The 23,310-nt window shown below is 41.7% G+C and overlaps 1 protein-coding gene across 4 annotated transcripts in view; it reads right to left on the bottom strand.

The window, feature by feature from the left end:
• Positions 1 to 10,619: 10,619 nt before the first annotated feature.
• The window catches only part of CNOT4 (CCR4-NOT transcription complex subunit 4), an 88,578-nt gene continuing 75,887 nt past the window's right edge, over positions 10,620 to 23,310 (bottom strand). For 2 of the 4 annotated variants that reach the window (XM_075934354.2, XM_075934359.2), the window contains 2 exons: positions 12,734 to 12,946; positions 10,620 to 11,964 (listed from right to left, as the gene is read on the bottom strand). In XM_075934354.2, the coding sequence (XP_075790469.1) occupies positions 11,663 to 11,964; positions 12,734 to 12,946 (515 nt within the window). In that variant the 3' untranslated portion in view covers positions 10,620 to 11,662. The remainder of the gene's footprint in view (positions 11,965 to 12,733; positions 12,947 to 23,310) is intronic. The other 2 variants (XM_075934366.2, XM_075934371.2) reach the window with 1 other exon arrangement.

Here is a 23,310-nt window from a genome sequence, read left to right as displayed (position 1 = left end):
GAGGAAAAGGCTGACATTTCCTGTTGAAAGGATATTGAAACCCACTCCTGATTTCTTCTGCACCCAGGCTCTTTACATGCTTGTTTAAATGCAGGCTCGTGTGTGATACATGGACCTTGATTGTTTTCGTGAGGAAGTGTGCAAGGGGAAGTCTCAGCAGCTCCAGATTACAAGACAGCCTGAGCACATGTAGGCATTTCATTTCACACCATTCTGACCAGCTACTCTGTGGGTAAGTTTAAGTCTAAGAGAAGTTAAGATGCCCATCTGTAACAGTACACTGGGCTATGAGCCACCTTGTAACCTCTCTGCCTCCACCCCCGCCATCCTCAGCAAGGAGACTTGCTTGTACTCAATTGGGTGTCAGTTCCTGTGACACCACAAGCCTGTTAGCTACCCACATTCTCTTCTGTGCAATGGCAGCCCTTGCTGTGCCTTGCAGGGTCACAATAAACATACCCCAGGCAGTTGAGCCCCCTCTGAAACATTAACTCTGTAGCTGAACACTCACAAATATCAGCACTGCTGTCCGCAAGGAAACAGGGCACATCCCAGTTTGTATAATTCAACTCAAAAGGATCAGGTCCTTGGATAATACTACAGCACTGAGATATGTTTATTGTGAAAAACAATTGTATTAAAAGGGTTCTGGCTTCAAGAGAATAATGAAGATAATAAGAATAAAAGGGTTACACAGAAAAACAAACAATTTCTAGTGGCTAATCCTAACAGGCTTGCCTCTGACTAAAGTTTCTCACTGCAAATGTCCTTGGCAGAATTTCAGCTTGGTTTAGATCCATTTTCATTAAATTAATTGCACTGCCTGATTACTTCCTAGGTGCAGGATAGAAGGGTGTCCTCATTTTGCCCAAGTTCACAGTCTGTTCTCAGAGACAGTAACCTCCTGCCCATCATTTATTTTCCTGAAGACTGCTTCTTCCCCATGGACTGCACATACCTGTACCAGGGCTTTTGTTATGCTGCTTCACAAAGCCAATCAAGAAATAGTTCTGGAAGAAAATGTGTGTCAACTCACTTGATACAGACTTTAGGACCATATTTTCAGCGTACATCTATAACTCCTTCCTAGTATCTGTAGATACATTTCATTATATTCATGACCATTGGTATCCTGCTGTCATGACATTCTCTGGTGAAACAGAATGCACATATTGGGACCAGGATATTCTTGCAACCCCCTGGCCAGTTGGCACTGAGGGATTGCTGGGTTGCATCAACAATTGCCAACAAAAAGTGTCTAGAGAGGAATACTTTTGGAGCTGGGAGAAGTAACTAGAAACACCCAAATTCTAGTTTAGGCATGTAGTTTGTGACTAAAGAAAACTAAAAGGGGTTTTCATTTTAATATTTTTCTTTATATCTTATCACTTCTGCATAGAGAATCTCAAGGACAAACGTCATATAGCAACAAATGCAAAAGGAAAAATGGGTTGTGTCCTGTTTGGTTTTTCATGAAGGGATCGTAAAAGATTAATTCATATCCCCCAATATTTTTCTTTGTAGACTAGAAAAATCCCACCACATCTAGTCCACCAGACACAATGAGGACAAGCAACATTAACATTTTGATTAAAGAAACCTTTGTTAGTCATTGAAGTTACCCCAATGTTGTAAACAGGCCAGCTAAAGATCCCTTCCTCTCTCACTAGCTCAGATTTTCTGATGGTAGAGTCATAATCTCATTTCTTCAATTAAAGTGAGAGCTAACAATATATTTCTTTGGGCATGTAAGAGCTTCTCCAGTAAAGCCAAACAGACTAGATCTGTTGTAGCTACTATTTCTCAGTTTAAAATATGCAGAGGTAAAAAGAAAAGCAAGCTGAGGAATGCCCACCTTCCAAGTCCCCCTCACACTGAAAAAGGAGCAGAAAAAGGGCTGAAACTCAATTTTAAAAATAATCCTTTGCAGGTCCCCATTTTGTTAAAAAAGTTTAGACACTAATGAGAGTGTGTCCACAGCTGTGCTGTAGGAGAAATTATAAGTCATCCTTCTGAAAGCATTACTGTTTGCTGGGGAAACGACTAGACAAGCTGAACCGGCTACATGCTGCTCTCAACACAGAACTCACTTCACCCCTCAGCCCCTGAGAAACAATCACTGGAACTGCTTGTATCCTCAGTAGCATTGGCCATTCACTACACAAGAATCCCACTCAGAGGCATTCTGCTGACGAGTAGCATGCCTGAAGTGTGTGAAACTGTTCCATTCTTGGCAGAAGACGGCAGAATTTTATACTCTCAGTTGCCAGTATTTAAATGATTCCTGGAAGGTGTAAATCTAGTGAGAGCCAAAGGCATTTTGAGCCAAAGGCATGAAGGATGTTGGTACATGGTGCCTAGATCCCACAGAGATGAGGTTAAGTAAAAGCATAATTGAAACAGATTTGATGGGAATCAACTGGTTCTGCTGTGAAAACTACACTATTAAATTCCTCTGTTACTTAGGTGGAAATTTAAGCCAGACAAAAAATACAAAAGGAGGGAGGAACTCAGCCATAAAAAGATAACATTTTGTGTGTAGGTCCTTTTGGAGGTCAAAGCTAAAAATTGCAACATTTCCCCACCAGTTCTAATGAGAATACCTTCCACCCCTCACACTCAATTGGGTTTTTCAAGTCAAGAGAGTATTTAGGCTGTGCTTTGAACTGGAGACACTGCTAGCCTGGAAGAGCTGGTCAGATCCTAAGTGAAGTTCAAGATCAAGGTTTGGTTTTACTTAAAATTGAGACAAGTAGAAAAAAATCACAAACGAGTGTGTGTGGGGTAGGAGGGGGGAGAAGAAGAGATGTCAGTTCAGAAGCTTCCAAACAAACACTGGCATTTCCCAAACAAAATGTTGACATTCTGAAAGGAATATATGCATTTTAAGCATATTTTCTTTTCAAGCTACCTTTTCAAAACAAAATTTTATTTTCTTGATAGAAAATAGAAGAATTTCATTGGAATTGAGATTTTTCCCTTCGGGATTCTGATTTTGGTGAAGCCACATTTTGGCAAAAAAAAAGACTTGTCCAGATTTTTTTGACCAACTCTAGTTCTAAGAGCAGTGTAACTCAGTGAAGGGGAGCAAGTCTAAACTACCATGAGTCCTAGCATATGGACCACAAAACCTGTAGAGAAGAAAAACACCTGCTTCAAGTAAAAGGAGACAAGTATAAGATTGTTTTGCCACTTGGGGGTTATTTGCTTTAAAAAGAGGAATGGAGGATGACATATTGGAATGCAGGAATTGCAGATTAATCCTTAAGCTATAAAATAAGATGCACTTCAGCCAGCAAACCCTCCACCGCCATCTACGCATGAAGTGGAGTTAAAAACTGATTTGGTTTAAGTTGTATAATTTACAATTTTCCACCTGCCTGTGATTTCTTCCAGCAATGTTTTGGGCCTAGTTTATACCGCCTTGCAAATGACAGCCCAGTGTGAGACAACACCATTTACATAATGGAGACTTCAAAACAATGACATTTCTAACTGCTGTGAAATTTCAATGTGCTCACCTTCAGTAATTTTTTTTTGTTCTTTGGCAAATGCTATATGAAGAGGAGTCACTCAGCACCCTGGAGAGAGACATTTCCCTAACAATGATTTAAGAGGATACAATTTTTAAAAATGCATCACAATTGAAAAATAGCTAAAGAACTGTGGCAATTTCATCTTCTCTGTACCTTTAACTTGCTCTAAGGCAATGTCTACACTGCAGGCTTCTTGCACAAAAACTTCCGGAGTGTCTACACTGCACGTGTGCTCTTGCACAAGTAAATTTACAGTAAGGCGTTGGAACAGAGGGCTTCTTGAGCAAGAGTTATCCCTCTCCCCTCTTGCACAAGAGCTCTTGCACAAGAAGGCAGTGTGGACGGGCAACAGGAGTTTCTTGCGCAAGAAACCCCTATTGCCAGGGCTCGCCAAACCGTGGCAAGCCCCGCTTGCCAGCCACGCTGTCCGGCGATCTGCGCATGCGTAGATTATTCTGCACATGCGCAGATCGCCCGAACCCAGCTCCTCCGGGTTACAATCTACTCGCCATGGGCAAGTAGATTGTATTATTTATCAAGCTCTCCCTATCGCTAAAACGGCCATCAGAGGTTTCTTACACAAGAGAGCATCCACACTGCCATGGATGCTCTTGCGCAAAAGCACATGGCAGTGTGGACGTGCTCGTGCACAAGGCTTTTTGTGCAAGAACTCTTGGGCAAAACAGTTCTTGCACAAGAAGCCTGCAGTGTGGACGTAGCCTAACGTTATCGACCAGATGTTGCTATTTTTTGGGACAAGGAAGAACCTGTGTTGGATTTCTTTTCTCACTCCTCATCTGGACTCTTCTGAGCACACTCCCACGAGTCACATTAGGAGAAGAGGCAGTAGTTTACTCAAGCTCCTCCCTGACTCCCCGGGTAGATAGTTATGGACTAGAAAATTAGCAACCAAAAGTTAGCAAGTTGACAATTATTAGGCTTCAGTTGACAGCAGAATGAAACTACATAGAGCTAGTATCTGGCTGCAGTGAAAGGAAGGCAGCAACTTAACAGCTTCTGCATTCAGGTAGTTTTCTTCACAGGGGGACAGAACTTTAGTTTTCTGAAAGGAAAATTTAAAAATTCTACAGAAATTGATGGGCCAAAAGAAGAGTGCTAGTAAAGCAAATTGCCATCATGTGATCTCAGTTCCCTTTCTGCCACTGAACAGCTGTCATTTCAACCATCTTCTACTTCACATGCACACCACCAACCCACACTTCCTTGGGAGCTTCCACTCCCACCTCACAAACTTACCATCAGAGTTCTGGCTTCCTCTCTCCCTTCCTATAAAAGCCACTTTAATGACTTTGGCTTGCTCTGCTAGAGTGGGACACTAGGGTTTCAAGCAACCCAATCTGTGGCCTTGTCTATCCCACTGAGATGTACACTGAAGCAGGCTAGGGGGGGGGTGGAAGAAATAGGGAAGCTGAAAAATCTCCTGCCATAAAGGTGGTTTTGTGACCAGTACAGACCACGCAAAGGAGATAAGTGTAGTTTCTCCCTGTTAGATTTCTGTCTCCAGCTAGTAAGCATGACCTTTAATATTGACAGATTCCTAAAACCTGGAACCTGGAGTCAGTGGCTTCATTTTCACATGCACTGAGCATCCAACAGCTCCCACTGAGGTCACCAGGAGCTGCTCAGTAGCCAGCATCTTTGAAGCAGTAAGGCCCCTTAGCTGCCCAAATACAAAGTTAAGAACTAATTGTAAGCTCCTAGCTTTGAAAGTCTCAGCTTCCTATGCTAAGTTTGATTTTTTTCCTACGTAATTGTTTTGACCCCAAGTCATGATGCTTGATTAAAAGCAGTTCTATTCTCCTTCAATGCTTTTGGACCATTTGTTGGTATTTGCCACAAGAAATCAGTCCTCTGTGTTTGTCTAATTGAACAGCAGCAGTCAGGATAACAGTGCCACTGCTGCAGGGGGAGGGGAGATCCAGTGGTTTCAAGAGCTAGAAGGTTGGGATTCATCCTGATATCCCTATGGGAACCTGAAATAGAAGTGATTTGACACCTGTGAACCTTTCTAGGGACATCTTAAATTTCACAGTTATGGCTGTAAGTGGAAAGTGAGGAGATAATCTCTAAGTCACACCAGGGCCTTACAAATACTGTCTTGGAACTGACAGGGACTTGCCAGATTTCTCTCAAGGCTGGAGGGGGAGGGGGGAAAAAAACAGAAGTGTGGGTTTCCCAGGACTCCGTGGCAATGAACAATTAATCTGAGACAGAGCATCTCAACATTAACAGATTGCTTGTAAGGACATGCAGCGCCACATCTTTCCTCTCCCACAACACAGTGGTTTAGGCTCCTGTCTAGAACAGATGCCATTCTACATAGCTTTCCTCCATAGTGACAGCTGCTCCTCATTCAAGAAGCTTGCAACTCAAGAAACCCAAATAAGCCATTTGTATTTGGTCTGAGACTGCACCAGCAGCACCTTCTCATGCAACACTCAACCAAGTGAGCAATTGTGGAAGCAACTTTTATTGGATGAATTCCTTTAAGGGGGAGCGCAATCAATGCTTTTTCGTTTCTGGAAAACATCTTGCTCTGTCCCCTTGTTAGGATAAAGATCTTATCTATTCTCAAGCCATGACTCTGTGAAGTCTTACTCCATTAAGTAGCTGCTGTTTTGCTGTGTAAAGCAAATGGTGGTGTACGGTAGGGTTGAAATTAAGGAAGGAAATAGGGCACATGAAAGCAAAGCACTGACCCTGCCAGGCCTCTTCAGCAAACCCCAAGATATGGTTCACAAGCACTGCACTGAGGCAGCTGTGATACTGTCTGCACACCAATACTGTTTGTATGGTCAGGGAGGCAGAATTGAAAGGCTTCCCATATTTCTCCTTAGCACCATATCTTGTATCTGGAGCCCTTGTTTAAACAGACAGGTCCAAATTCAAGGAGACCTACCAGTGTGTAGGATGCCAAGTCACTGTTCTCAGCCAGCAGGGGAGGGATTTCTAAGCTTAGGTATTAATGACCACAGAGGAGTTAGGGAGCAGTTGCATCCACCAAGTCTTGCACACTTAGTTCTAAATACCCCACAAAGTGGCCAGGCTGGTGAAATGCTGGAATATTAAAAGTAACCAAACAGCCTAGCAACATGCAAGTAACAAAAAACCCTACATGTGTCACAATCACATTCCATATGTGGAAACAACAAATGGTCTGGGAGCACTTTATAGACTAACAAAACATGTAGATGATATGAGCTTTCGTGGGCACAGCCCACTTCTTCAGATGACTGGAGAAAGCTCACATGCCCACAAAAGTTCATGATACCATCTACATGTTTTGTTATTCTATAAAGTGCTACCAGACCATTTGTTGTTTAAGTTTATCCTGTACAGACCAACTTGGCTATCCCCTGAAGCATATGCAGAAAATAATTCAAATAGAGTATGAATGGCAAGCAGGGCTCAGTGAAAGTTTATTTGAAAGCACTAAGTTCGCTAACACCCCCTCTATGCTGACCTTCAATAGCTCGCATTATTCCAGTACTCCTGCCTGCCCCATTCCACCATTCTGCCAACCCATCTAATTTCTGAACTATTGCAACCCACTATTCCAGTTCTCGGTCTCTACACAGCAGAGTACCAATCATGCTGCACTGTGTGGTACTCTCATTCAGTGCATCCATGCACACTATAGACTAGGATACGCCTAAGATGCAAGTCAACTGGCACTTGATTAGCATGTGGAAACCCTCCTGTCCTAAGGTAAGTACAACTCCTCCAGTCATGCATCTTTTATACACACTTTCAAATCCACTTGTCAGGTTAAAAAAAAAATCTGTAATCTGCCCCTTTGAGAAAAGTAACAGCTGGCATGACCATGTGGGGTAAACATGGTGAAGCCAAAGAAAGCTCATTGAGAACATGGTCAATTTTTACAGCTTTATCGTGTTATTTTTAAAAGCCCCAAGCTCCTGGAATCATTTGATTACATGAGAACTCAGCTTTCCTGGATTCCCCCCGCCATTACAGTATTTCTAAATCTGACAGCTATGGAGAAAAACTTGAACACATGAACCCTCAGGGCTCAAATTAGAAGCCCTCCCACCCCCCCAAAAGCTAGTTTTAGATCTCAATTTTAAGTCAGTCATGACAGCTGTCCCTTTCTCCAACCCTGCCTGCCCAATTAGGTTATAGCTGTCCCAGTTTCCATCTTTGCCCCTTGCTTCTCCCTTAGGTAATTCAACAGTATAATTCCCTTCTAACAAACCCCTCCCTTTCTATATTGAGAAACAATCCAATTCCAGGCACATCCCATTGTCCTGGCACAATGAAACCCTTATCTTGCTTTAAGTAATAAGAGGAAGCTGCAGGCCAAATTTAGTGGTCCTAGCTCTTATTAGGAGTTCTTGAATAGACTCATGGACAGTTATTTCTAAAATGTATATTAAGATTACCAACTCAACGGTCCATGAAAAAGGCTGTTAAATAGAAAAACTTACTGAACCTGTGTCACCCCAGCGATGGTGCTGACCCATGCTAGCAAAAGCCACTGCAGGTGTTTCAGTCCCTGTCCAAATCAATTTTGTGTAGAGACAGACCTTACTATAATTTGTCTGCTGGTTAAGAATCATTAGGGTACCAGTAGGTCATGAACTTTTCCAGACTTGAGTACTAGAAAGGTCTGCAAACAGTATAAGAAGTTAGCCCCTGAGAACATTATAATAAACAGCAACAAAGCATGCACAGATGTAGATGTAGATATATGCCCAGAACAGACATGAAAATGTAACCTGATTTCAATAAAAAGGACTGGTACGGAGTTTGGTGCAAAAAACAAAGCTATATGGTAATCAGAGCCTCATGATAGCTTAAAAAACCTCTCATAGCTTTTCAGATGCAAGACACAGGCACAGCATAAACACCTTGGACTTATCTCCCAGTGAAGGAATCAAGATGAGAACTACACAGCATTAAGTCCATCTGATGTATTGTCAATTTGCAGCATCATCATGCTGTTAAAATTTGAGAAAGGTTACAAGTAAATACCATACACTGTCAACCTGGATGCAGCAGCATCTTTCCCAAGTTACACTTGGGAGTTTGCTTCTGGGAGCATGGAGGCAAAGCCCTAGGAAGAAAATGAAGCTATAATGGAATCTCTCTAGCTCAGCACACTGATCTGGCAACATTTGTTGTCAGGCATGATTTTAACTAGCCAGATGCCCACTTATGGATGTGGCCAAGTTTTCTGTGGTTCCATAAAGTTTGCTTACAACCACCAGTCCTGGCTCTGTGTTCTGTGCTGTTTTGCTATAATGTACCCCTAAATGTCTTCCAAAAACTCAGTAAGCAGTGGACATGTTAATATTGTCTAGCAGCATTACCAACTTCTCATGGTTCAGCAAATTCTGATTCAGCACCAGTCATGTCCCAAGGATGCCAGTTGAGGGAGGTCCAACCTGTAGCGTGAAACCTCTGAATGATAAGTATGTCATATGGCTAGCACAAGCCATTGTGATATGAGTGAAAAACAAGACAGCTAGAGCCTACATAATGCTAAGCATGAGAATTTGATATGCAGGTTTTTGTTTTAAATGTTCTAAACTGACACTGAATCCAAATACACGGAATTGGTCCAGCTTCATGAATTGGTACATTAAATAGCAGCAACCAACTGCACTAACCTTTAAGAGGGTTATTTATAGGGATTTATGGTCCTTTAATAGAAGTATGCAAATTTTGCCAATATAGAGGCTCTTAGAACTACCACATTCCTCACCATGTCGTCTCAGTGGGGGGGATTAAAGCCAAGCTAGTTAGTTTTCTTCACTTACAATTCACATCCAGCATGCTTGTGAAGCAACTACTTATTATGGAGTAGCAGGGGGCGCTCACATATTTCCATGTACAATACTAACTTAAGTTTCAGAGGGGTAGCCGTGTTAGTCTGAATCTGCAAAAGCGGTGAGGAGTCCTGTGGCACCTTATAGACTAACTGAAGTGTAGGAGCATAAGCTTTCGTGGGCAAAGACCCACTTCGTCAGATCTGACAAAGTGGGTCTTTGCCCACGAAAGCTTATGCTCCTACACTTCAGTTAGTCTATAAGGTGCCACAGGACTCCTCGCAACATTTAAGTTGTATTTTTGCATGAGCACATTGAAAAGCAGTCTGAGCACCCCAAGCACAAGACTTATTGTCAATGACTATCTAGAACCAGTCGCCACATTTCAAATGCTCCTAGGAAAAGCAGTCACTCTGAAACTGCCCTGAAGGGCAATGCAGCATGAGGAAAAGTAACTTTTTAAAAGTCCCCACCACTAGAAAGCTTGCCAAGTTTGCAACTAGCTTAAGGGGCTATTAGAACGAAAAGCTTCCTGCAGAAGACAAGAAGAGTTAGGGCGGTTACCCATCCCTCTGATTGAAAGCATCATTATCCCCTAAATTTTGATAGGATGGGGGGGGGGGGGCGCTGAGATATCATGACTGTCAAGGTTTGGCTCCCCAAGAGCCCACAACAGTGAGCCAGAGGCTGATGACCACAGCTCCAAGACTTGCTGCCACTCGCAGTAGAGAGGCACCCTTAAAGTTCTTTACATACATGAGACACACATGGGCACCTGAAGGGAGGATTGTTGAAACTTTAAACATAGGTATCCCTTCACCAAATCTTCACTAGGCATTGGTAGGTACAGGGATTGAAAAAGAATTTTAAGCAGTAACTAGAAGTCCCTGCTTCCCTCAATAGCTCAACTTTCAGTGTCATGATACTATTTCACGCTAGGGCAGACAAGACTTTAATTTCTCAAATAAAACAAAAAGTAGCGAATAATGCAAGAACCCAATACCTTCCTCTTTGCAAATCACCTCATAATATAAATATCTATACACTATCACAATCCCTTTGGTTTTCCATAGCCTTACACTTATGTGTTCGCAGCCCTGCACTCCAATACAAGAGGCTCAAAGTGTGTTTGGGTCTCCATGATACAATACTTTCATTGTAACAAGTAGTTTCAATTTAAGATGAATGGGAAGTTATTAGGGCAGATGGATTTTCTGTTACTCCATCACAAAACCTCGTGCAGAGTTAAAAACCAAGAAAAAGGAAAACGAAGTCATCATCAAGTTTTCTGTTTTATTTAAGATTTTAGTTTTAATTCTGAAGAAAGAGGTACATTTCCTTGTTTTTAGTTTTAGCGTCAGGTTATAACCATGTTTATCTGTTTCTTTTTCCTGTCTTTTCAATACTGCACAAACGTCCAGAAACTACAGGGTTAAGTAAAAGCTGCAGGCAGAGGAGGTCAAAGGTTGCACTCCTGATGGTGATCATGTGGCCCCAATGCAGTGCTATCCCAGAGTGCCCTAATCAGGTGAATTTTTAAAAAAGAAAGAGAGACTGACAGAGGAGACAGAAAGACTGAAGTAAATATCACTCGTGTTTCAGCTGCTTATATTGTTATATGCTAGGTATTAAATCTGTGAATACTTTTAAAACATTAAAGTTTACTTTAAATCTAAAGCCAAAATTTAAAAAAAATTCCCCTCTTTAAATCATTCTTTAGCAACATGCCAGTTACTTCTACAAGTTTTGTCCTTCGACCCATTTCTCGTCAAATTTCTGACTGAAAGTACCACCTTCCAAAAAAATACATAGATATTTCCCTGTGTAGAGACACACTGAATGCAAAATAACTGAGGCCACTGTTTTCCTCCACATGTTCAGTAATTTTGTTTAAATTAAATAAAATTGTTTTCAGGTTTCTGCAATTGATTCTATATTTTTCCATAACATTTCTTCCCTACTGAAGATTGACTTTTTCCGCTAGGCAGAAATGCTCATCATGTGCAAAAGACATAAAACATTCTTTTTTTAAGCATTGAGATAGCACTTTGATTTCTCTCTCTCTTTTTTCTTACATGTTTAAGGAAATATTTTTCAACAGTGTATTTCAAACACTGGGACAGCAGAAACTTTACAACAAAAAAAATACAGTCATGACCCTGCGATCGCATTGCATTTGGGGGTGGAGGGGAAAATTTGATCAGGAACTAGATTCTTCAGAAAGAAAGATATGAGGAGGGAATGGTGGGTGGGTGTGAAGGGAGGCATGAGGGTGGGGCAACTCCTGCATTTCTAATGTTTTTTCCTCCTCCTCTCCTAATGACGATCCAGCGCTGAGCTCTGTAGTAGATCTGTGGGGGTTTTACTGGGGGGTCTGAAGGCTGTCTGAAAGCCAGGGGGAGGGGAATGGAAACTGGTGGGGTTTGAAGGAGAAGAGTAGGGGTTCCAACTGGCTCTGTGCAGAGGGATCTGTGTGCTGAAGGGATTACTGTGGTGGGTCTGTGATGGAGCTGCACTGGGGCCGTCCATCTCTGTGAGGGCTTGAAGAGATTTTAGCCAATGTGGTGGATTGTCGTCTTGAAGGGAGTCTAAACTGTTTCCTGTGGAGGCTGGGATCCCTGTGAAGAGAAAAAAGAAATGGGAGGAAAACTGGTGAGTAGTGACAGAAACATGTTCAGTTTAAAGGAGGTCAATTTAAATCTAACAGATGACAGTGGTGAGAAAACAATTAGTTTGTGCAGAAAACATGTTTACACAGTTTCTCACCCTTCCCACAAAGATGAACACTTAAATTGAAAAAGTAGAATTTCCCTCCTAGAAACACTTTGTCACCAAGTCCATACTCTTATATCAAGTATTTGCCAAGCCCCCGCAATCACAAGGTTCCTGTCCTTGTCCATTACCAACCCAAACCCAGTAATCCAGTTTTACCACACTACTTCATGCATTTCTTCCTGTTCTCCCTTCTTAAATCATGCTTTTGCTTCTAACGGATACACGCAACCAGACAGCCTTATAAAAAAGAGCTTTATAAACAAGTGGAGTACGTTCATTTTTAAATTAGAAAGTCCAGGCACTGAAGGCATTACAAGACAACCAGCAGTGCATATCCCAGATCTACCATCCAGCAGATAGGATGCCGAAACAAGCCTACAGTTATGCACTGAGCATCCTAAACACCTAAGATGATCCTGGGCATGCACTGGAAAGGGCTAAGTGAGGGTTTATTATACCATTTGTTCCACAAGGATTCCTGGCTCCTTGAGGTTTTGTGGATGGAAGCTGGAAGAGACCACCGCATACAGACTTTTTTCAGATGCCAATTAGTTTGCACCAAATACCCAGCTGATGGTTGTCAGTGGAGCGGAAGGAGTGAGAAATGGTTACCTGTGATGATTGCGGGGTCCATCCAGCTCCCAGGGCTGTCCCAATTCAGGCGGTCGTTGGTGGCAGTGTTGGACGTTGGTACACTGTGGTTGGCGTTGGAGGGGGAAGAAGGATTGGGCAGCCCACCAAAGTTGATGTTAATGTTCGGTAGAAGTGCCCTTAGCCCGTCCTGCCATTCCTTCATATTTAAACTCTCTACAGAACTGCTGTTGTCTGGGAGATTTACCAACAAAAAAAAATGAAAGATAAAAAAATAAAAAGCTGAAGTTAGAAACAGATGTCCTTTTTTGGTGGGAGAAAGGGATCTTCTTTCTCTACTAAGCATTTAATACAGTTTCCCTATCAAGAAACTGAGGTAGGGATTTTGTATGGACTATGAATTAATCAATATGAGGCTGGCATATTTTATTGTTTCACTTTTTTATTGTAATGGTGCAGAAGAAAGATTTAAACTCCTTCCCCACTCATGTCACCATTTATTTAATTTAGAGACCTGAATGGTCAAGGGCACAATGGCTCTCCCTTCATTACCAGTGGGAGAAGACCCACAAGATCTTTTATCAGAGGACCTGCACTGCACATCTAGTCTTCCCACTTCATCTGCTTTATCAACAGACAGCAAATGCTAAAGCCTGCCATTGAGTATGCCTTCCAGTATATTAAGTGAAGAAAGGCTAGGGCTCTGCCATTGAAGTCTAACATGATTAGTCACTTGGGAAGACCAAAGAAGGGGGTTGTTTGATTACAGCTCACTCATTTACTGCACTGCAGGTGCTATTCAAAAAGAAAAGGTAGCAATGTGTGCATTAAGTCAAAAAGAATGTATTTCTCTTTCAGCCTAAGGGCAAAAGAGAAAATTCCTAAAAGACCTTTCAGAATAATTCCCAGCATTGCAATCTGCTCCAGCTGAAACAAGACACCAAACAATGAATACTGAACTCCTTTGCCCTGATGGTTTCAGGGCATCCATTACCAAAGAAGGGCAATGGGATAACAGCTATTGCCACTAGAAGATTATTTTCTATTTAGGTGCTTACACTGTATTCATCGCTGCAGTACCCAAGCGTGTGCAGATTACATTTAATGATTTATGGAACACTACTACAAAAAGAGCAGGAGCTGATACCATGTCAAACAGAACACTCCTTGAGTTTATACAATGTTGCTTCTCCTCTAGGCATACCAAAGCAGTTCACAAAGATTGATGGTACCATGATTGTGCTGGCAAATGCAAAAAGCCCTATTTAGTAATAATTTGTCAGCCAGGATCCCATTTCCTATTTGAGGGAATATTTGCCAGCACACTGTAATTACCTTATTCTTTTAAAATCACTGATGCCAACTTCTACTTTTACAGCAAGAGAGAGAAACAATAAAAGTCGGATGCCATATCTGAAGAGAGTCCTGACCCGGTAGCACTTGTAGGGCAATGCTGTTCCAACACCACTGGAGGAGCTAAGCCCTGGCAGGAAGTTTAAATCACAATCAACTGGACCATGTGGCATTTCATGTCCAATTCCTATCCAACTAGATGAAAAGGGAAAGGATGGGATATGCCCTCGCCTCTAACCAATCATTCTTCAGGAGCATTTGTAAGTCTGAATGCTTAGAGTGAAGAACAGATATCCCCAGAGAGTGCTTCTGCTTAAAGGGACCATTCAGGGTGAAAGTTGTCAGAGCAGACATACCGAACAACACCTCTCCCCTCCCCCCCACAGAGGCTCTCCTGAGAAGAAAACTTTGCATTTCCATATGGACAGAATTTTTGTTCAACACAGACAAGCGATTAAATCTCAAATCCTTCTTTGTGATCTTGAACACATGTCAACACCACCAAGACCAGTTACCATTTTAATGCACTACACTCAGCCAATATGCTGCAATTCTAATGGCAGGGTATTCCTGATATTTCAGATGCCAAAAAAGAGATCCCTAGTATCCTAATCAACCGCTTTATTTGTATGGACATGCCATCCTATATGGCAGCAAGCAGAACCTAGAACATAAGAATGAAGACCTTTGTGCACAGTGAAGTCAGACTAGCTATCTAATGTAGAAAACTAGAAAGCAGACAAAGCCATCAAATTACTTCCAAGATGATTATACAATAACTAAAAGTTATCCACAGCAGTTGGAGGCTAGACACCATATCCCACAGTAAGTAATTTGCAGGATACAGAATTTTTTGCATCAACTGTAATGCTTGCAGTTATTCAATGTTATTTTTGCTCCTTGGCTGAGCCTAGGGAATTGCTCATCCTCCAGAAATTAGCAAACAAACATATGAAGAACAGAAGAAGCAAAACTAAACATCAAGTCTCAACTAGTGAGCAAAGACTAGAAACATAAGGGTCAACAAATCCAACAGCAGGAATAATTAATCCTGCCCACTTAACGCTATCAAACAATCTTACACCATGCTCAACTGTATATGGTAGGCAAGTGCCTAATCAGGCTCTGCACCATATGGTTGTATCAAAGTGATACGTTTTCATAGATTTGTTCTGCACTCAGTGTGAAATAGTGGACCAATTTATAATTAAACTGATTCAATTTATACTTGCTCTAGTCCTGAGTGAATTCTGCAATTGTTGCATTTGGAGCCATAGTAAAATTGCAGAATTCCCCCAGGACTGTTCTCACTGACTTGCAATTTAGTCATTCCTCCTATTTTACGGTAATCTAATTTTGTGCTCTCAAAGTTGTTTATTCCCTGTAATTTCTTTGGAAGGTTGGGCATGTGTTTACAGATTCTTGTTCAGGTAACAGAGGAGAAACTAAATAGCTTCCCAAAAGTCTAGCTGAAGTGAAAGTTAAGTGAACTTGTAGCATGAAAGCAGGTTTGAAAAAAATCAGCTGTAACCCAAGTCACAAGTGTTCCCACTGGGTTTGTTCAAAGGACATTAAGGACTAGTCGCTTCCCACCCCCCATCCTCCTTGCTGCCTCTATCAGACTGAAGAAGCAATGGGGATGGGGGAGAAGAAGGGAGTACTTCAAAGTGGCAACGCGGCACAGAGCCCAGGATCAGCTGTGTAGCACTGCCATTTTGAAACATCGCTGTGGTGTTTCAAAGCAGCAGTGCTGTATGGAGCCCGGGGTCAGCTGGGGACTCCCCAGCAGACCCCAGGCTCTGCACAGTATTTCAAAGTGCATGGAGCCGCAGATCAGCTGGGAAGTACCCAGCTGACCCTGGATTCCACAGAAATGCTGTGCAGAGCCTGGATCAGCTGGGAAGTTCCCTGCTGACTCTAAGCTCCATGTGGGCACTTCAGCTTTGAAATACACAAGAGCCCTTGCTGTGGACTCTGGTACATTTCAAAGCTGGCATGTCGCATGCAGCCCGGAGCCAGTAGGAAGTCCTACTGACTCCAGGCTCCACGTGGGCACTTCCGCGACTACTTGACTAGTATATTAATATTTAACATCCCTAGTTTGTTCCCACAGCCCTCCTATAGAACACCATAAAAATCAAGTTTCTGGATTCAGCTCTCACTACAAGATTCCAATTCATTAACTCATAAATGATTGTGGGAGATTCTCAATGGCATTTACCACTACCTTCAAAGAGCCACAAGTTATAACAGCAGAAGTGGATGTAAGTAACTCAAAGTTACCACCACCTAATTGCATAAGACAGACAAGATACTCTCCAATGACTAATTAGGAGCCCAACACACTGCTTCCACAACACCAGCCAACCTGAAATGTGCAGAAAGATTTTATGACCAGATACTGCTCATTCCCTACTTGACAACAATTAAGAGTTGCATTAAAATATATAAATTAGAGTAGAACAGTGACACTCAGGAAACACAGCATGTGTCAATGCAAAGAGGTCAATGTTCAGCAGTAGTGAAAAAAGTAAGCAAGGTATCAGGACTCCTAATGTCTGAAGAATGGGACAGAAAATACTAAAGATATTTTACTATACGCTACCTAATTAATGGCCTAGCTTGACACGAAATACTATATTTAGCTGTGGTCAACTTGCATTGCTTAAAAAAAAAAAACTCACTGACAAACAGGAGTCCAGAGAGAAGACAAAAACCAATTTTAGTTAAGACTTCAATATAAAGAGATCAAAAAGGCTGAGGTTGTTTGGAAAGAACAGTATAAAGAAGGTAAATTGGGCACGCCTATTTATCCTTGGATAAAAAACAAAAGGGTACATTCAATTAAATTGAAAGGTAAGAAATTTAAAGCTGATGAAAAGTTTTTAAAAACTTAATGCAATTAATTTGAGGCAATGAGGTCCCACAAGGTATTGAGGTCAGGAGCTTAACATCTCAAAAAAAGACCCTTGCCCTCTATGTGGATACTGAGAAAATCCACTGTTACATTACAGGTATCTTGGGATTGTTTGTTTTTTAAAGAATGACATTTTTATGCTTCAAGACGTAAGCCAACCGATGACAGTAAAGTTTATAAAGAGGGACCAGCTGGATTTCCCAGGCAACATGGTTTTCTGGGGCAGGAACAGAGGATACCCATAACACCACTGAGACAATTGGACAGGTCTGCTTAATTGATGAGCTGACTGAGCAATCTACATGCCTGCAAGAGGCTCCAGGTTTGGTTTGCTGGGAGACAACAATTAAGGGGGCAGGCTAACCATAAATGGCCTCTCACCACCTTCACCGACCAATGAAAAATGCGGTAGGGTTTGGAATACAGACTTTGTTAAAGTCTGATTTTAAGTGAGTGGGTTGAATACTAAGAGCATGATCTGAGCATTGAAACTGGGAGGGTAGATGACAGATAAGTCAACTCACTGCCTTCTCCAGTGCTACCAGGACAGATGGCCTTGAGAAATTATTCTGTTCAAGAATTAAAGTTGCAGCTGTTTTGTTAAATGTATGTGTTTTGTTCACTGGCCTTTGCAATTCACAAAGGTTAACGTACAATTTTCCAGTAGGGGTTTCTTGTACCTTTTTCTGAAGCCTTCTTTGTGTGGCTAAAATCATAATGGTTCAGACAACTGTTGTGTCAATTCCTCTGTTCTCTTGCAGTACAGGCAGTCCCCAAGTTACGCGGATCCGACTTACGTCGGATCCGCAGTTACGAACGGGGCCGTCTCCCTGGTCTCCAGCAGACCAGGGAGAGGAAGCAAAGCCGCAGAGCACGCAGGCAGCGGACAGCCCAGACGCGTCTGGGCTGTCCGCTGCCCATGTGCTCTGCGGCTTTGCTTCCACTCCCTGGTCTGCTGGAGACCAGGGAGACGGGGAGCAAAGCAGAGCAAAGCCGCGGAGCCCGCGGGCAGCAGGACAGCCACGGCGCGTCTGGGCTGTCCCGCTTCCCCTGTGCTCCGCGGCTTTGCTCCGGGCGCCTGTGGTACAGCAGCTGGGATGCTGCCGGTTGGTCCCGTAGCACCGCTCTGGGCGCTACTGGACCAACCCAGCAGCACCCCAGCTGCTCTGCCCCAGGCGTCCTGATTCAGCCACTGCTGGTCAGTTTCAGCAGCGGCTGAATCAGGACGCCTGGGGAAGAGCAGCTGGGATGCTGCTGGGTTGCTCCAGTAGCACCGAGGAGCGGCAGCGCTACTGGACCAACCCAGCAGCACCCCAGCTGCTCTGCCCCAGGAGTCCCCAAGTCAGCCGCTGCTGAAACTGACCAGTGGCTGACTACAGGAAGCCCCTGCCCCGGGCTTCCTGGAATCAGCCGCTGATCAGTTTCAGCAGCAGCTGACTTGGGGATGCCTGGGGTTCTTAAGTTGAATTTGTATGCAAGTCAGAACTGGCGGTCAGTTTCAGCAGCGGCTGAATCTGGACGCCAGTTCCGACTTACATACAGATTCAACTTAAGAACAAACCTACAGTCCCTATCTTGTATGTAACCCGGGGACTGCGTGTATTTCTACAGCACTGTATGAAATTTCAGCCCAAATGGTTAAAGTTCAAAGTTACAAGCAACTGAAAACAGTTGTGTATGGAATGCATTGGGCAACCTTTGCTACAGTTGTCCTTACCCACACAGCTTAAATAAAGCTTCTAATATGTTATTTAAGAACATTACTCCAGAAGCAGATTACTGTTGGTCCCAGAGCTACTACTATTTTCTTTGAGGTCCAAATTTTAATCCAAGTTGCATCATAAAGCCACAGTAATATATAAAAAGGATAATGAAAAAAATAATGTAAACCCCAGATGAATCTGTGTCTTTCAAAGTTCCCTAATCACCTCTACCAAATTGGATAGGGGGAAAAAGGCAGAAAGTGGTATAATTCTGAATATTTAGGAGACTGGTTTCAGTTTATCACCATTAAACTGGTAATAGGGAGACCAATACTAATCCTTCCTCATCCTCACAGCTTTTCCATAAAGATATACAAGGAGTGTGTATAGAACAGTGGGAACTCATGTGCCAAGTTTAAAGCCACCAATCACAATATTTCTGGGAAGGTTTTCTATTCTGACCTGAAGGTAACCTGAGAAACAGGTTGGACCGATCTTTGTTTTGTCTCTAGGACAATAGGTTAACTTGGTAGAGCTGCAATGAAAAAGCCAACGCCCATCTAAAAACAAAAACAAAACAGGAGGCTCGGGTAAAACCAAGCATTTCAGTCACAAAGGTCTATTGTTCCCTCAGTGTGTATTTCATAAACTATTAAGTTGTTGGTGGAATCTTGTGTCCCCACTGAGAGGTGATCAGAATCCACAATATGGCACTTCTACTGAAAATGTTCAGTTTCCTGTGTGATACACAAACATGAAATTCAACAGCTGAAATTCAAAAGCTCAAAACCTTTACACATTAGCAACTGTCCTTCCTTATTGTGGATAAAAAGGGAGGTATAGTGATAGAAAAACACTTTAATCAAAACAAGTTCAACCAATTCCCTCACTGTTAATGGTCAAAGTGTATCACCATTTGATATCTGAGCATTAGTCTGTACAGAAAACAGTCTGAATTCCTAGTGGACAAGTTTCCATACTACAAAAAAATCATCCTGTCACAATGACACCTTGGTGAGCAGTCTTACTGCAAATACAAAAGCATTAGAATATACTTGTTTAAAAATTATCCCTCCAAATCAGGTGGGCAGCATATGCAGAATGCATGTCCTAGCTTAGATGAAACCTTGATAATATACTGATAACCACAGTTTTATTAGAGTCCATGTATTTATGGGGAATGTGGAAACAGGCAGCACTCTGAAATTCAATTTTCATGACTTCCCCACTTGGCTTGTTTGACAGAGGTACAGTAGTTTGATAAAGGAGTGTTTTAATTGAGTTACCTCCAAACCTGGGACACTGGAGCAGTTTTGGTTGGAAATTTGAATGTCCATGCTTTTAATACGCACATCTTATCTATGTGTGGCCTCCCTTCTCTCTAATTTAGATGGTGGACAAGGTGCTCACTGGAAATTTTCCAAAATTAGACTAACCAAGTTATCCCCTGAATTTTATGAAGTAGATCTGACCAAATTTTTACAATGAAAACTAATATTCAGTTAGCCAGATTGCCAAGGTTTATAACTGAATTAATACTATATTTTTTGCTATAAATAAGTCAGTCAAATTTAAGTTAGATAACGCAATACTGTAAAAAAAACTGGACTGGATGATATGCATTCAGCCACAAGACAGAATAATATACCCCACAAGACAATGCAGACTAACATGCATTCTGTTTTTGAAAATTTTTAGGTGATCAATAACCCAAGTCTCATTTTGCTCTTGCCTTTATTAAATATGACAAGCTGACATCCCATTAGACTCATCTATTTTAATTATACTTTCCTTAAAATTCTGATTTTTGAATAATCTTTGATTGATTATACAGAAGCAAATACGTTGTGTTATTTTACTAACTTTGTATAATTGACTGTTCTTGACTGATTTTTATAGAATCCTACATTGTCCCACATGAATTTAACCTTTCCCACTGAGGGAGTCTAGAACAGATATGGAAACAGCTTGTCTAATTTAGATCCTATCCTACAAGGAAAAGTGCCTCCTGTGGATCATCTCTTACATTACAACATACTTCAATAATAGTGTCATACAATGAAATACAATAAGTTACTTTATGCCAAAATACTAAATGCAACCTAGTTTTTAATTAAAAAGAAAACATACCCTGTAGTTTTAGATAGATCACTATATAGCCAGGCCCTATCAGAAGGGGGCCAGGAGGGCCGTTTGGCCCAGGTCTCAGAAGAAAAAGGGAACTCAAATGTTGACTTTTTCCACCCAGTCACTTCCATTTATTATACACCTTTCAGTTGTCAGACAACAAAAGAAGCTATATATATATATATATATATACACACACACACACACACACACACACACACACACACACACACACACACACACAAAGAATTTGTTTAAATCATTGTGGGTACTCTGATCATCACCAATTTTTCAGTCACATAAGAGTTCATCTGCATGACTAGAGACTGGCATAGTTTCTGTGATTAGTGATTCTATGTCAAAGTGCGGTTTATAGTCTTTGCATAGTTTAGAAGTTTTGAAAGTCGTAATTAATTGTTACTGTAAAGTGATTGTTTGGCCTGAGGGTGAGTTTAACTTTTAAATTAGACGTTAATCTCTGCATAGGAGATTTCTGTATTGCTGTTTTTTCTTGTGTCTTTATACAATAACCATATCAGGCTCAGCTGTAAGCTACCTCTTTGTCCAGTTTTAAATTAACTTGTAAAGGCTTTTTGTGATAAACTTAATTATAGTTGTTTAATAAACTGGATACTTATTGGCAATCACCCTGTGTTCATATGCATAGTAACTTTCCTGTTATTAAATTCCTCTAACTGATGCATGTTAGCAGACAATTCAAGAATTTATAATAAGGCTATAAGGGCCGTAGTATCACCCGCCCCCTAAACCATTGTTATATAATATTCATTGCAAATTATATACAATTAAAATTTTGTATAACCAATAGCCTTTAGAGGATTAATTTGTGTATTACTATGTTTTCAAAGAACCCCTTTATTAAAAAACAGATTTGGAAGTGGTGCAAGTGAGGGATGGCAAAAGCAACAGAGTGAAGCAGCAGTTAAGAATTTAAAGCCAACAACAGTGACAGTTCGAGTTCTGATTATGAAAACTTTGTGCACAGTGTAGCAGTGGCATCAGAACCTGATAGTGTTGCAGTGTGGATGTAGCCAGCCCGTTATTTCAGGATTGCTATTCCGACATCCCTGCAAACCTCATTCCATAAGGAGTAAGGGATGTTTTGGAATAGTGGGTTATTTTGAAATTTGACACTGGGTAGCCAGCACCAAATTACAAAATAGTAGGGCCTCTAAACTCAAAGTGGCCCAGGAAAGCACTGACTAATATAATAAATATCCACCAAAATCTAGGATAGAGCAATGCTCAACTTGGTAAATATAAATGGAGATACCAAGAAATCATGCTTCTGTATAGCACAGAATGTCAGCACTTTGACCATCCTTTGTGCCAGCTGCTGTTATACTTTAATTGCAGAAGGGCCTATTTTGACAGACACAAAGCTGTCCAGCAGCAAAAACCCTACTTTAATGCAGGCACCTCACTTGTAAGCATTTAAAACACAACAATGATGCTTTAGTATCTGAAATTATGGAACAAACAGATGGAAATATGTTACCTGATAATCTGATTTTTGACAAGTCTCCTGATGCTTAGGACCAGTGTTTCTCAACCAGTGGTATGAGTACCCTTAGGGGTACTCTAGAGAAGTCGGGGGGGGAGGGGGAAGTCAACATCTGAAATTTGGAGAAAACTGAATTTTTGTTTCAAGTTTTACAGTGTTGTTATTTTTGTACTTTTTACAACCAAAGATTTCATCACCTGCCTGGCTACAATTAAGTTGTTTAAACAAATGTATTGCAATGCTAGGAAAAAACCCTGTGTCCCCGAAAACTGTAGGTACTGGGGGTACTTATTCTTTTGGTTTTTTAAAAAGGGATACTTTATAAAAAGGTTGAGAAGCACTGCTTTGGACCATCCAATTCTTGGCCTTCTGCTTTAATTTTTTATTACAAACAAACCTGCACTGTTTTGTGCTGATTGTTACATACATCCCCAAAGCTGGCACCCATGTTGTCAATGCAGCTGAAAGGGACATGTTTGAGATGTACAAACTTGGGAAAATATGGCCACAACTAACAGATGCTATTTCCTACAAGGCTAAGTTTGCATGGGAGATTAAACCCAACTAGAAAGCAAAGCTGCTACATATTATTTGTCCTGCTTATCTGACTAACGTTGTGCTGTCCGTACCTACTGGCTAGAGAAGAAATGAAAGACATTAAGTCTTGCATCATTGCATTCAGGGTCTTTTCAAGCTTCTTTAAGCAAACAAGCTGAAAGCTTTGTTTTACATGGTGCAGAACACTGTCTCAAACTGGTGGATGACTTTGTACTTCAGAACCAGTCACAAACATGTAGACCATGCTAATGCATCTCCTAGACCATGGGTTCCCAAACTGGGGAGCCTGAAGAAATTCCAGGGTGCGTGTGCACGAGCAGCAACCCAGCCTCCCCGCTATCCCTCCCCTCCCCCCCTCAAGATTTGCTGCCCTGGTCAGTTCCTTTTTTCTCCCCTGCTCAACAAGTTTTGCGGG

This window comes from Pelodiscus sinensis, chromosome 1 (genome assembly GCF_052426305.1).
Source record: "Pelodiscus sinensis isolate ZL-2025 chromosome 1, ASM5242630v1, whole genome shotgun sequence".
NCBI classification, from domain to species: Eukaryota; Metazoa; Chordata; order Testudines; family Trionychidae; genus Pelodiscus; species Pelodiscus sinensis.
Note: the sequence above shows the minus strand (reverse complement) of the source record. Positions and strands in the feature narration are given on the sequence as shown.